This window comes from Sphaerodactylus townsendi, linkage group LG06 (genome assembly GCF_021028975.2).
Source record: "Sphaerodactylus townsendi isolate TG3544 linkage group LG06, MPM_Stown_v2.3, whole genome shotgun sequence".
In the NCBI taxonomy this organism is placed as follows: Eukaryota; Metazoa; Chordata; class Lepidosauria; order Squamata; family Sphaerodactylidae; genus Sphaerodactylus; species Sphaerodactylus townsendi.
In genome coordinates, this window is record NC_059430.1 from 58,078,615 (window position 1) to 58,093,789 (window position 15,175).

General features: G+C 43.3%; 1 protein-coding gene across 1 annotated transcript in view; it reads right to left on the reverse strand.

Moving 5' to 3' along the window:
* TRHDE (thyrotropin releasing hormone degrading enzyme) overlaps positions 1-7,037 on the reverse strand; it is a 329,142-nt gene extending 322,105 nt beyond the window's left edge. The window contains exon 1 of the mRNA XM_048502230.1: positions 6,222-7,037. Within this exon, the coding sequence (XP_048358187.1) occupies positions 6,222-7,033 (812 nt within the window). The 5' untranslated portion in view covers positions 7,034-7,037. The remainder of the gene's footprint in view (positions 1-6,221) is intronic.
* Positions 7,038-15,175: the final 8,138 nt, after the last annotated feature.

The following is a 15,175-nucleotide window of genomic DNA, read 5'->3' on the forward strand; positions in this document are numbered from 1 at the left end:
TCACAGCAAGATTTCTTGTATGAACCTATTTCCTGAAGCCCCACTTTCACTTTCCATTTTCTCCGCCAAAAGAAAGACCACTTCTCGCACAATTTTAATTTTAGTTTTGCTGCCAAATTGGTGAGATTTGCCAGTGAGCACAGCTTTGCCCACACACCTTCCCTCTGCCCACCACCAGCCCCTCCTGCTCTTTCAAGCCACTGTCTGAAAGAAAGTTTTGAAAGCCATCCCAATGATTGGGGAAGGTGGAAACAGAACCGGGGACATGGGATAGTCACAAACAGACATTCTGCTTCTGCTGTTCCTTGCAAAAAATCCTCTCTATTGTTTTGCACGCTTCCCCCTTCCTTCCCACTGTGGCACCTGCTTCTCTAAGTGCACAGATCAAGAAATCAATTGATCTCTCAATCTGTTCACTTAGAGAAGCAGAAAGGAGGTGGTAGCATGGACCAGGGGTTGGGGTTAAGGGGAAGACAAGCAAAGCAATAGAGAGGGCTTTTAGAAGGGACAGCACAAGCATGGCGTTAGTTTGGCTCCATCCCATCTCTCCTGCTCTGCTTCCACCCTCCCTGATGATCAGGAGGGCTTTTAAAATTTTATTTCAGAGTCTGTGTGTGTGTGTAGGGGAAGGGAAGAGGAGAGAATATCAGCTGAGATCTATGTGACTTTAAGGATGTTGATGGGTGGAGGTAAGAGAACCAGAGGCCCATGCAAGCAGCTGTGCTGCAGATTGTGGACAGCCTCCTTGTGTGTAAACAGAGATGCAAGGAGAACCCTCTCCAAGCCCTGTGTGCAAAGAACAGCCTCAAGGTAAGTGACCCATGGGTAATAGGCCACTAGCTATCTTTTCTTGTTTTTTTGGGTGGGGGGTGGCCTTCAAGTTACAGCTGACTTACGGCGATACTGTAGGGCAGGGGTCTTCAAACTATGGCCCTCCAGATGTTCATAGACTACAATTTCCATGAGCCCTACCACTTGGCCATGCTGGCAGGGGCTGATGGGAATTGTAGTCCATTAACATCTGGAGGGCCATAGCTTGAAGACCCCTGCTGTAGGGCTTTCAAGGCAAGATACATTGGGAGTGGTTTGCCATTGCCTGCCTCTGCGTCATGACCCTAGTATTCCATGGAAGCCTTCTTTCTAAATTAGGGCTAACACTGCTTAGCTTCTGAGATCTGGCAAGATCAGGCTAGCCTGGGGCTATACAGCTCAGGGCTTCTTGTATTATAGTCCATGCCTAACAAGCAACATTTTGTTAGCACTAGAAAAAAAGATTTATTTAATTAGCTTTGGGACTCTTGCAAAATACAAAAACAAACAAAACCGTATCTAGCATTAACCCCTGTAAAGAAAAACAAATAAGAATTGTTAACTATTGTATCAAGAACTGCATTATCCCCAGGGAATTGTCTCAGTACTTCAATAATGATAGTACACTCTTGATTCTTTGGACATTATAACATTATCTCACATATGAATACTGTCAGGAGTCATTATTTTCCAGTACTGATAATATTTGTAAGTTTCAGGAGAACTTGAAAGTGTCCACAAAGAATTCCAAAGTATTCTGGTTCTATAATCTTGCCAATATTACAAAGTTGGAGTGTGGAAACAAATTTTGCCTCCACCATTTACATTTTAATAATATAATCTCTAATTTTTTATAATATAAAATGTGTCATTTGGAATCAGGGTTTTTAAGACAAAACCTCTGACTTACTGGCTCCTATGCAACAAGATCTGTTCCAAATTCCTGCTTCTCGTCCCCTGCAGCTCATTAAGCCCCCCATCCAAAAATATTTTGTTCCTATGAGGTGGACTTTTGGAATACTATAGGGAAAAGGTGAGATTCTGAAGTGAAAAGGTGGAATCAGAACACATGATCCAGTCCTCCAAATTCCAAAACACACTTAAGCCTTCAGAACTACATGGGTGTATAGAAGGCACTCATTTTGCACTTGTTGTATTAAAATATACAATAAGGCATTGTACTTTGCCAGTTTTTTATAACACATCTTCATTATCATAATGATAAGTATGCTATTTTTCAAGTCCGCTAAAAGTTTCGGTTTGGTTTCCACAGCTTAATAACTTTACCAATAACCATAATTTTGTAATTGATATTTTGTCCAAATTTCAAATTTAGGAAAAAAGTGTGTTATGCAGTGATGGCTTCCAATATGTGATTATGAAGAGCATGGATTTTAGTATACTCAATAAATGAAGGATTCTTTTCAGTACCAAAACAAAATAATACGGGGTTACTCTAAATAATATCTCTAAATAATATCTCTAAATTATACCAAGAACTTCATAGTCCAATAATGTCTTACCTGCACACCTCCAAAACTGACGTATTCTTACCAAAAGATTTCACTAAGAAATTTCAAGTATAGCAATTTATGAGCAAAGCTGGTTCTACTAAGTTCTCTTTTTGTAATTAATTTTAACTAGCTCACTGGCGAATGCATACACAGGGAATTCAACAAATTTACATTCTAAAAATGTTTCAGCTCAGCCATCTAAACATTTTTAAAGACGGTGTCTCCTTTTTTTAAAAGGTAACTATGGACAAACAGCTAAATTATTTATAGATGGCAACTTAAAATGAACCATTGCTTTGTGTACCTTTTTAGAACTAACATATTCTGTCCCCAAAGTAACACACTTAACAATTTCATTCTAAGCTGAGCTACATACGTCCAAGGGAATTGAGTTTGATGAATTAAGAAGGATGTAACTTTGTTTAGCACTGCACTGTAAAGCACCTGAAGTGTGGGTTGAATATTTGGCCAATCATTGCTTTGTATTAGCTTCCCTATCCATAACAATATTTCTGTTACTTCTGTTGCCCAGTTACAAAATGCAAAAAGCCACAAAAAAACAAAAAAGACTCATACATAGGACAAGAAAAGAAAAAAAAACAAGGAACAAGGGATGATTTTAGGAATGTTGGGGGGGAAAGAAAATCAAGGAGCCAAGGTGGAAGGAGTCATTTTGTTTCAGTTTATGCAAAGTATGATGGGGTCTCAAACTATTCTTAGGACAATCTATTCAGCACATTCATTTTATTTCATGTCACACAACAAACTGAAGAATGACTGACACCTACTTTTATTGTATCAGTTTCATTTTACTTTACCCCTTAAAGTGCTGCATTACACTTGGGACATTTCAGAAACAGGGATTTTTAATCCAACGTTAGATATGTTTTACTGTTCTGCCAACAAAGTGCTTGATCCTCACTATAAATGACTAGATATTGATCTAATGTTACTTTAAATGGGACTCTGCCTATTAACCATAGTTTAAAAATCTGACCAATACAATCAGTTAATTAAACATATGCATAGTGAAAAATAATGTGTATGTGAACAGTTACATTATGAGCATGTTATACAATATTATTTTCTCTGTATGTTGCAAAACTATCTTCCATTTTCTAACATTAAGGCCTTTTCATTTATTTATTTATTTGTTCCACTTATATACCTTCATCAAAAATATCTGTCCTAAATATATCGATGTATTAAAGTTCTTTCACAACTTTATCACAGAAGTATTGCATACTTTTTACTGTCGATTATGAATCAAACAAGTGTAGTGGAAGGGAATAATATCTGTATTCCTAACATTTATTTTGTTCATGTATACATATGCTTCAAATCACTTAGCAAACTTTCTGAGAAAAGACAGATATCTTTATCACTCAGCAATTAATGTAGTAAACAGATTCCATGCAGAATTCTGCAGCTGAATTATGAGACCCTTACAGAATAATATAGTTTTAAAATCCATTCTATACCTCTTTTAACATACCTGTTAGGAAAACAGGTCTGCTTTCTTTCACCTCAGCCTAGCTTTGATTTGCTGCATGAATCATGGGTCCATGCCTTCTCTCACATATAAATGGTCTGTAACTCTACCAGAAGAAATGGAGTAAACCAAATAGAATCTTCTCAAAACTCAAAAAATAAAATTCTTGCAGCATGCAAACTTTTTTCTGGCAGGATGCTATTCCTCTGAATAGAAAAACATGACTTCTGAAGATGTTTTCTGAAAGAATAAAAGTCAGACCTTACTGCATTTAAGTTTGCTCTTACTGTGCTTTTTCAAAGCAGAGTTTAAAGCCACTTCACTATTCATCTTTTTGTTCTAGGTTACTTATAATGAAAGGTTGTTTATTCTTTTATATAAATACACACACATATCACTTTTAATTCTGTCTACACTTAATCCCAACTATCCATCCTTCTGTTTTCAGATATGAACAAAGTCAACTAAATGTGAATTAATTGGTATGACCCTAATTTTCATCTTTAATTCACTGAGGGGCAAGGCACACAATTCCACAGGTACCTGTTAGCAACTTGTACTATGAATGTCAGTAACTTTTACTTTGAAACTTATTTCCCCTGACTCTGCTAGCTCCATCATTGTTCTACATCCCTGCTCACTGTGCAAACATGGGTCTGAAACTCCCCTTGTCACGTCCTTCAGGCTTTCCTTCCACATAGCTCACCACAGCATGTTGTTTGTTCTTAAGTTATCAGTAATTTACCACTATGAGCAACTTTGAAATCCTATGCACATAACAAAATACATCTTCAGAATGCTATAGTTCACCAAGCCAGATCTTTTGGGACCTCCTCTATGGGTTCGCTTGAGCTTTAAATAATCCAGAACTATTGCTCTTTTTTAAATTGTCTTCTTTCATCCTTTTCTTGGTTTTCTTATCTGTTGATTTCACAGCAAAAAGAAAGAATGTTATTTAAGGAAATCATTCCAAAGGGATTAACTGAGGCCGTTTCCGCACGGGCAAAATATGACGTCGTCGCAACGGAAAAAGAAGCGTCAGAGCGAGAGCGTTCGCACGCGCAGCGGCGGGGAGTCTTGCGCAGTCGGCGCCGTCGTGTTAACGCTAAACCCAGTAGCGAAGGCGGTGTATCTGGCAGCAAAAAACCACTCTTTTTTCCCCATGTGGCCTTGCATCCACGGCGCACTTTCGTGCTGACAACGCCCGCGGAGCTGTCGTCACAAATGTTCCGAACCTGCCTTAAGTCATAGCGATACGTGAGACGCCCGCTCGCGAAGCGCTTCCGTTCGAACCGTCACATTTCTGCGGGGCTGCGGACGCCCGCAGCTCCGCCTGTCTGTGTGAACGCTTTTTTTGGGATGCGTCGCAATTTGCGACGTCATCGCGTCGCTGCTTTTGGCCGTGCGGAAACGGCCTGACCTAAAGCTCCAGCTGAAGTCAAGGAGAAAGCAGAATAAAACTAATCAAGCATTAATCTTTTACAGAGTTGAATGACAACTCCAAGTGATTCTCAAAATCTCTCAGTACACATCACCTTCAAAGAGTAGTCAGGAAAGGGACAATCAAGATTATGAAATGGGAGTAGGTAAATCCAAAAGTATGAATATTGTCTTTCATATTTTCACAGAAACCAGTGTTACCACTACTGAAAAGCCTGCTGATATAAAATACGCAGGACTGTTGCTCCACTCCCATCTTCCTTCCTAGCACTATCATCCAAGACTCTCAGTTTCTTTGCTCTGACAGTATGGTGGGTGTAACATGCAAAGGCAAGTGCACAAGAATAAAAAAGGGGCTCTGTTACTATTTCCATATGATGGCCATACTGCACAGGACCTTCTCTCTTAACTGCATCTTGAAATCAAAACCTTTAAAGGGTAGAAGTAGCAGTAGCAAGACCTATAACTTTAAGAGTCATAGGGATCTATAATGAAGCTCCTACATTATGTTTTCACTGTCTCTGCCTCGCAAGGTCCTAGCTTCCCACTGCTTCCTTGATCTCTTTCAATGGTAACTTAACAAAGATATGCTATACAAGTAAATAAACACATAAACAGACACATTGTAGGACAAATTCCAAATTTTCCTAATGTGGCCTAGCATTTCTTTGGGTAACAGACAGTTTAAGTACTCCATGTCTGACATGCAGAAAGTTTTGCAGAAGTTCAGGCCAACTGCTTATTTCTCTTTATATATATGTGCATGTGTGCCTTTCAGGGGCAACCAGAAAATTCACTAAGAATCTCTATGAAAGTCTCCCTCCCTACGAGACTGAATCACAAAGTCTGATGGATAATAGGAAGGGATGGCACCTACAGCGTTACCATTAAAGCAAATGAGTATGTGGCAAAAAAGGCAGCATGCTCGGGAGAGCCGCGAGTCTCTTGCGTCCGGGCTGCGTTACCTTCTTTCCCCGTAGAGGACATAAGAGCTGCGGAAGAAGCCCAGCAGCTCGTTCTCGATGGGCGCGTGGTAGAGGATCTTGAGGTTGTAGCTTCGTAGCGCCTCCAGGCTCCGGTTGAGGACGACCACGAAGACCTGGGTCTGAGGGTAGAGGAAGAAGCTGGAGACCCGCAGGGCCCCGGCCAGCCGGTCCTCGGCCACGCGGACGGCCTCGATGTGCACGCGGTGGGCGTGGAGGACGATGTAGCGGGTGGCGTTGAGGCACTCGACCTGCACGTTGACCTCGCCGCCGAAGGTGAAGTTCTCCATGAACACGCTCAGCATCAGGTTGTAGTGAAGGGGCCGCAGGGGCCCGGGCAGGCGCAGCTGGGTCCAGGGTGGAGGCTCCTGCCGCCGCTGCCACTCCTCCTCCTCCTCGTCCTGCCCGCCTCCCGCCGGTTCCACCCCTCCGCGCCCGGGGGGCTCCCCGGCGTGGTTACGGTTCTGCCGGGCGCTCCCCGCAGCGGCCGGGACGCTGCCGTTGCCCGCCCTGCCCGCTGCGCTGTCCGCGTCGCCGCTGCTGCACTCCTCGATGCGCACGCTGAGCAAGACAGCGATCATGGTAACCAGCAGCAGAGCCAGGATGGAGACGGCGAAGCCCAGCACCAGGCGCTTGTGCACCGTGATGTGCCGCTCCGTGGTGCGGGGTCGCGCCGCCGCCGTGTCCGCCCACTGGCCGGAGAGCCCCCTGCTGCCGTTCCTCAGGGCGGCGTCCTCCTCGATCATCATGGGCGGGAAGGAGCAGCTCTTCTCCCGCTTCTCGGCCAGGGGCATCAGAGGAGCGCCACCCGCGGCTCCTCCCGCGGGGCCGCCGCCGCCCCTCGCCGGGGCCAGGCAGGCATGGGAGGCTCCGGGGAGAGAAGGCGGGAAAAAGCAGGAGGGAAACACCGGCTGCCGCCGCCTCGCGTCCTCTTGCTGCCGCAGCCGCTGCGGGTGTCACTTTGCCCGGCGCTCCATCTCACTCCCGAAGAGCGGCCGAGGGCAGCGCCATGTGGGAGGAAGGCGGGAAAGGGGCGGGGGAGGCGCCGCCCGACCCCAGCAGAGGGAGGGCGCAACTTGGGCGCCGGGCGCGCTCCGGCAAGCGGGACGCTCTGCCTCCAAGCCTGCTGCTCTAGCTGCCGAAGCCGGAATAACTCTGCGCGCCGGCGGCGGCGGCGGGATGTCGGGCAAGGAGGCGAAGAGGAGGGTTCCGACTCTCTGCGCCCTCCCCCACGGGGACTTATTCGCTCCCTCCAACTCGCCGCGCCACAAACTATCCTCCCACTCGGTCCCTTCGGCTTTAAAGCAGCAGGCGCTTGGCTCGCGGTCCCTGTCAGCCGAGGAGGAAGCGGCGGCGGGCGCGCTGCTTGGTGGCAAAGGGGGCCAGGGCTCTGGCCGCTCTGACTCCCGGCGCTTGCAGGCGGTCCCGCGGCTCTTCGGGCTGCCTGTCTCGCGCGCTTCAGCAGATAGAGGCTTGAGGCCGGACGGCGGCTGTTGCTGGCGTGGGAGGCGCGACGCGAGGCTTTGTAGTTGGCGCTCCTGCCGCTTGCTCTGCCGCCTGCTAGAGGGCGGTGGGGGAGGGACTCCTCAAATCCCTCGGAGGGGGTCAAACCGAGCCCCTGGCCAGAGCCGAAGCGCGGGCGGGCGAATCTAGATATATCCAAACTGCAAAAAGCCCTGAAAAGTCGGCGAGGCTACTTGAGTGATTGGAAACTCCCAGGTGATGGAATCAGGAGCGAGAGACTTGAGAGCTTTAATGTGGCTGTCGCGAAGGATGCCTGCAGCTTCTAGGGACTTCGCTTAGCTGCCTCTGAAACCTCCTTGGGGTATATTTACAGAGAGCGGAACAGAGGCAGACTTTCTCTCCAGGGCGGAAGCGGGGCGGAGCTGGAGCAAAGATGGGTTTAGAAGCGACTGCGTTGTATATGGAAGGCATCCAGGCTGGTGATGACTGACAGCCTCTTTGGCAGATCTTATTCTGATGATCTGGCATGTGTCAGAGTCTAAATCCACCTTACTGGAGGATTTGCTGGGATTCACTGTAAAGGAATCTGTTCTCCACTTAAATATTGAAAGTGTACAATATGTGTCGTGTATGTCTGTTTCAAGAAATGCTAGGAGAAAGCTGTTGAGCCAGGGTGAAGCTCTTGTGCTGATCTCAAAGGGTAGGAACAGTTCACTCACCAGTTGTTCTGAAGGGTCCAGTGGTGTGGGTAGGAGAAAAGTGGGTATTATGGTAACTTCAAATAGGTATGTGTTTCATAATGTGCAATGAGAGATTCACCCGTTCTATGTACACAACGAGTCCTTTCTAATTTTTGCTTGTGAACTTCCAGCCTGTCTTTATACATAAGCAAACCATGACAGATTTTTAAACGTGCCACCCCTGGGCAGAATTACTCTCTTCTAAGTCTATTGACCTTAAGGGTATAACTCTGCTTAGATAGTACTGCAATTGTGCATTTTCAGTCTGAGGTTACACTATGAGATGAGCATCTTCATAAGAGCAAACACAATTCTGCATGGCACCAGAATCTAAATGGGGTGAGTCCTGAAGTCAGTCGACTGTAAGCACACTTTGAGCTAAGATTGAATGTAATTGTATTTTTTACAACTTGGCTACTCTCTGATACAATCATAGTGATTGCATTAAGTTGTCTGAAGTTACAGAGATTCGCAGCTTCATATATGAACCATATTTCAGGACAACAGTGCTGATAACAGTTTGTGGTGATGAACTATTCACTACTTACAGAGTATATAATAACCAAATGGCACCATAACTCAGTTCTTGAACTGAAATATTTAATAACTGAAGACATATCAAATGACAGGAAAACAGTGCTAGGTATGTGAGCTCTTGAAAGCTGATGGGCTAATCATATATTTTAAATTGCACCTGAAGTAAAAAGTAACCTATAATGAAACATGTAAGTAAATATAGGCTAATCACAGCCAGTCCCTAAATCCAGAATTAGAAAAGGAATCTGGCAGAAAACATGCATGATTCCAGGCAAGCTCAAGATTCAATAGTTCTCATTTTAAAAACTAAGTGCTAGAGCAAGGTCTATCTTACAACTGCTCTCCTGGGTAAAGTAATTTGTCTCTTGCCTTTAAGGGTGGAAACATTAAAGTCTCCAAGAAACTGCTTTCAGCATGTGTATAAAACTGTTCACAAATGCATGGTTAAATTTCACTTCAGTCAACAGTGACTTACTCAGGCATCCAACCCTTACAGATTCCTAAGACGCTTCACAGCAACTTAACAGTGAACAAAGAAAAAACAAGAAGAGTAAATGTTGAGAAAGAGAGTAGGTGGAAGACATTTGAAAAATCAAAGTCATTAGCAGGAATTTATCATTGTCCTGCAACAGCCGTCTGGATAGATTGGTGCCTACAAGCTACTGGGGTACAGCTCTGATCTGCTACATTAAGAATTAGATTTTTACAGACACAAATGCTTTTTCCTAAGAGAAGGGAGGATTCAGTTTCAAGGAGGATAGAGGGAAGGAGAGGGATGTAGTGTGAGTATACTGCAGCCAGCATCATGAATGTAAAATACAAGCATGTTGAGTGTGAGTACAGAGGTATTGTATGGACAAGTAGAATATGTGTAGAAGATGGAGGTGAGGAATTAGTTGTGAAATGTCTCACTAAAGCCCAGAATTGGGCTAGTGAGAAATACTCAAATTATGGGAGAAAAGGCAGGGGATCTTAACAAAATCCACAAATCCTATCTCTCAGTTTTAGCCCCTCCTTGTAGTGTTCATGCCCTGACCTGGATGACTCAGATTAGCCCAGTATGGTTAAGGTCGGGCCTGATTAGTACTTAGATGGAAAACCACCAAGGAAATCCAGGGTTGTTACACAGAGACAAACAGTGGCAAACCCTCTCTGTCCGTCTCTTGCCTTGAAAACCCTTTGAGGTCACCATAAGTCAGCTGTAACTTTACAGCTGTTTCCACCATTGCAAGTGCTCGTAAATCACCCATCCCAGCTCTGTTCTCACAAGATGCTGCAGCTGTACAAGTTAAGCATATAATTCTGGGTCCACTCTGAGCCAACTTTATGAAATTGTATGAGCAGTAACCAGGACATGTCTCTTGGATCTTGCACACTCAATTTACAAACTACCAAGACCAACAACAAGCTACGCCAGTTTAACTGCACTGAAAATAGAGAACTATGTTATGAGCATTATTTTTTGTTTCCATGAATCATTTCGCCCACTTTCCTTGAAAAAGCCAGATCAGCAGCAGGAAATCTCCCCTTTGTTCCCTCAGCTGGTGTGCAAGTAAAAGTTGAGGAAACATGGTTTCTTTAGGTTTGGCAAGAAATTTTGTTTGACAGGAAGGAGAATGTGAGTCAACTGAATGCATGGGGTCAGAGAGCCAACCAGCAGGCTAAGAGAGAGCATTGGTGAAGATCACAATACAGATCAAGAGAAACAACAGTCCTCAATCAGGCACCAAGCTACTGAAACCCTCTATGGAGAAAGAGACCCCAGCAGAAGATCATGAAGGCCTTCAGATGTAGGGGGTAAATTATGTTCCCCCTGGAACCTTCTTAAACATTGCAAGAGGTGGACAGCAAGGACTTCATGTTACCTTTAATTCGAGCATTGCTTCTGGGATCAATTATTTTCATTATAAGTAATTAGTGGGAAACTATTGTTGATAGATATGTGGGAAATGAGGGGAAAAGTATCAAACCACATGCTGGTAGTTGTTAAATTACTCATTATAGATGTTTCATATATAATACATAGATCCATGAGTCTGAGTACTTTTTTATGAAGATTATCTGAAGTAACTATCAGAGGGAGTCACCTTTGTCATATTGATTTATTTCTCAAAGTGCCAAACCACACAAGTTTCTCACTTAGATTCAACATAATATTTACGCTCAAGATTCAACAACTGTTCAAATCACACCTTGACACATCCTGGTTCAGTTCACTGTTTGAAAATAAATATTGTTGAAGATATGATCAGTATATGATCTGGGTACATCTGTACATTAACTGTTAGCATAACTTTAGAAGTCTATCTAGAATGAGAGCAAGGATATGTTGGATAGACAGTGGGCAGTTTTGGGGTGTAAATAAGCAATGCTTGACTATAAAAAACTGCTGCTTCCCCCGGGGGGCGGAAGGGGGGGGGAAGAGAGAGACAGCAAAATTGGCATCATGTTATATAATTACTGGAAGAAGAAGCAATGATAACTTTCATTTTAGTGGTATTTTAAGGGTGCCAACTGCTTCACAATCCTTACTGAATTGTTCATCACAATAACTATAGACTAAGAAACTGCTGTTTCTATTTCATGGAAATTCGAGATGCTAATTTGATCAATCACCAAAAGAGTATATGGCTATGCTAGCATTTGTACTAAGATCTTATGCCACTACCAACACTCTTTATACTGGACTCTACTTTGGCATTTTATTCATTTTCTGTGGCAGAGGAAATGACCCTCTAATAATTGAGAGCAGCTTCTCAACAAATTAAATATTCATGTTGTACTGTGTTCAGTGGGCACACTATTCAGCTAGTGTGTGAAATTACACATAATTTGAAGTAGAGGGGAAAAAACCTAAATATAGAATACTAGATTCATTTGTAAAGTCCTTGGATATTTTCTAACTGGGCTGCATTCATTAACAGGTTTCACAAGTGTTGGATCAGCAATCCAGTCATCATTTTGACTATTGTCTCTGGGACATTGCTGAAAGATAACAGATAAAGGTTTATTTCTGAAACAGCATCTTAGTAATGACTCCAATTATATATTTTTTAAAAATCATTCAGGCCATCAGCATCCTGTATGCAATTGCATTTTATGAGCTGCAAGACTTAACATGCTACAAAAGAGGGAGTACGTGTATCATCTCATACCTTACCAATTCACTGTAACAGTTATCCTTCCCAGACATGATGTTTCAGTATACACTAGGTTACACTTCATATTGTGTAGTTCCAATTGAATAAAGTAGCCTATTTTTGGGGTAAAGAAATACAATGGACTGGCGACATCATTGAAGTTGCCTTTTTATCAGAATTTCATTAGCCCTGCTTAGCATCTTCATTTTGTAGGCTTACAAGAAAAGGATCTCAGCTACATATATACATGGAGTCTCGGACCTGCATACGTACAGGACCACCTCTCCCCATATTGCCCCACTAGATACCTCCGCTCATCAGAGGAAAATTTACTGGAGATCCCTGGCCCCAAAGAGGTCCAGCTGGCTTACACAAGGACTGGGGCTTTCTCAGTCCTGGCCCCTACCTGGTGGGATAAACTCCCTGATGAGATCAGGGCCTGTGGGATTGGAATGAGTTCCACAGGGCCTGCAAGACGGAGCTTTTCCACTAGCTATTTCCATCTAGCCAGCCAGCCCAATCAATACTAACATTGGCCTCCGGGAGGGGGGATTTTCACCATCTGTGGTTGTTTTTAACTGTTTCTAACCATTATTTTACTGACTGTTTTATCTGTATTAAATTTACTGTTATGCCACCCTGAACCCTTCTTGGAAAGTGCAGGATACAAATAAAAATATAAATAAATAAATTTATTCATGGAACTGGATTTACATAGGCAAAATTACAAGGTAAATTTAAGGTCTGTAGGTCTTTTAGTTTATTCTTTTTCTGCATAAATCAAACAATTTCTTTGAAAACTGAATGATGGTGGAAACTTAAAGATAGTTTGATGGAGTCTTTCTCTAAGCCATCTTGGGAGGGTCTGTGGATAATTCTTTCTCGACTCCAAGTTTACTATGTTAGTTCTTAATAATGATCAGATTGACTCCATCAACTGATTTAGGCCCTTTGGCTCATTCTCTGTTTACAGCATCATATGTCCAGCTGTGGTAGCTTCTGATCCTTTCCCTATGTTGTGAGGAAACAATGTACTAGATTTTTGTATGATGGTTCTCAGAGGTGTACCAGGCGAAAATGGCACCCAGGGTATGACCCCACACACCCCACGCCCAGCCGCTGTGCCCCCCGTGCCCAGCTCCCCCACTCCATGCCCCATTTACAGCAGCCAGCAGGGAGGCTGGGCCGCCCCCCACTTCCATCAGAGGCCACACTTGCTCAAGCGAGGCAGGCACAGCCTCCAATAGAGGTGGGAGTGGCAGCTTGATCACATGAAGTTGCAATTTTGCTCCCCCACATGATCAAATGAGTAGCGCCCAAGGACAGGTGACCCCCACATGTCCCTCTGGCAGATCCACCCCTGATGGTTCTTTATCTAAGTTGAAAATGACAGAATATACTTGTTTTTGAAAAGAATCTCTTGTTCAAATATGACATGTGACATTGAAGGATTTATCTTTCACTTACGGAAGCAAGAAAAAACCAAATTGACATACTAGGTTGATATGTTAAATTGTAAAATAATATCTGAAGGCTTGCAATACTTAGAAAATGCAGTTGATTATCTGATTTCAGAATTTATTATACTGAAGTAAAAGTTTAAGGTTCTACCCAGACAGAATAATCTTTAGGCTTTCTTAAGCAGCTGGGAACAAATAATAGCTTGGTTCCATCCTCCTCAAGTTCTCACTATTAAGTTTCTCCAGACTATCTTCCATCTAAAGTTGAATGGATATTTTAACTCCAGAATCGATAATGACACTGTCCTCCTCAATCCTTCCAGTGCTGTGTGTGTCAAGAGTTGGACCATATGAGTCCTTCTCAGAGGATGATGATGCCATCCAACACAGGTCAAAACCCTGGTAGTTTGTAATATTTATAAGTTTCATTGGGATGTAGGAAGTGCCTTCTGGCACAGTTGTGCAGGTCCTAGTGTTTATGGCAGACCAGCAGTTGTGCATTTCAGGTCAAAGAATCTTGTGACGGAGCTTTATTCTAGGATAGAAATCCATTGAATTAAGCCCTACAGTTTCTAGATTATTGTGATCATGACATGCTGAGCTTTTGGAGTAGTATAAGCTCTGTGGTCATTTCAGCTGCTTCTGGCCACCTCCTTCCTTGGTCAGTGGCACACAGAATGCATTTTTACTGGACTCCTAAATGGCCCAGCTTTATTGATAATTGATTGATTATAAAATAAAATTCTTATGTGAAGTAGACTCCTAACTCGTGGCACAAGTTAATACTTTCAGTGGAAGAGAGCTAAGCATCTCCATAACACTCCCATTTAAAAAAAATTGCATCAGTGTACTATTTTTGGCCCTCCAGGATAACCAGTTGACCACTGTGAAACAGGATGTTGGCTACATGAACCAGCTGTCTGATTCAGAAGGGATCTTTTTATGTTCTTTAATGACCCTATCCAAAGGAGGGGGTGAATCTGCTCGTGGGAGCAGTCACAGTGCACAGCTGCTTCAGCAGTTTTGCCTTCTCCCGGGGACTTATCCCAATGGAGAGGTGAAACCATTGGAATGAGGCCATTGCCACCCTTTCCACAGGGGCAATTTGGGGTGGCTATTCACCACCTTACACTAGTGACGGTTGGTTTAGACTTAAGCCGCCAAAAAGGTGGCATAAGTCTATACAGCCCCATGGAGGCTTCATGGGAGTAGAGAGGCTTTTACTCTTTGCGAGCCTCTCCACAGGCGGCCACCTGGCTGTTTGGATGGTGCTGCCCATGATTCACTTTTTCTCCAATTTTGAACTATTCTATGTTATGATTTATAATAGTGGAAAATCTTATTTGTCTTGATGTAAAACTTTGAAGAGTTTGTTTCATATTCCCCTTAGTGATATCTTAAGCAGAGAACTACACATTACTTAAATGCTGAATAGAAAGTATTTCCTCTGCTTAGTTTAAAATATACATATTTTTGTTTATCACCACTGTAATATAAGGAGTTGTTCTTTGAGCTGTTCATTGCTTTGCGCTTTCCCACTGTGATTCAACCCATACTTTCCCAACCCCCAACCATGCATACAGAAATATTTCCAC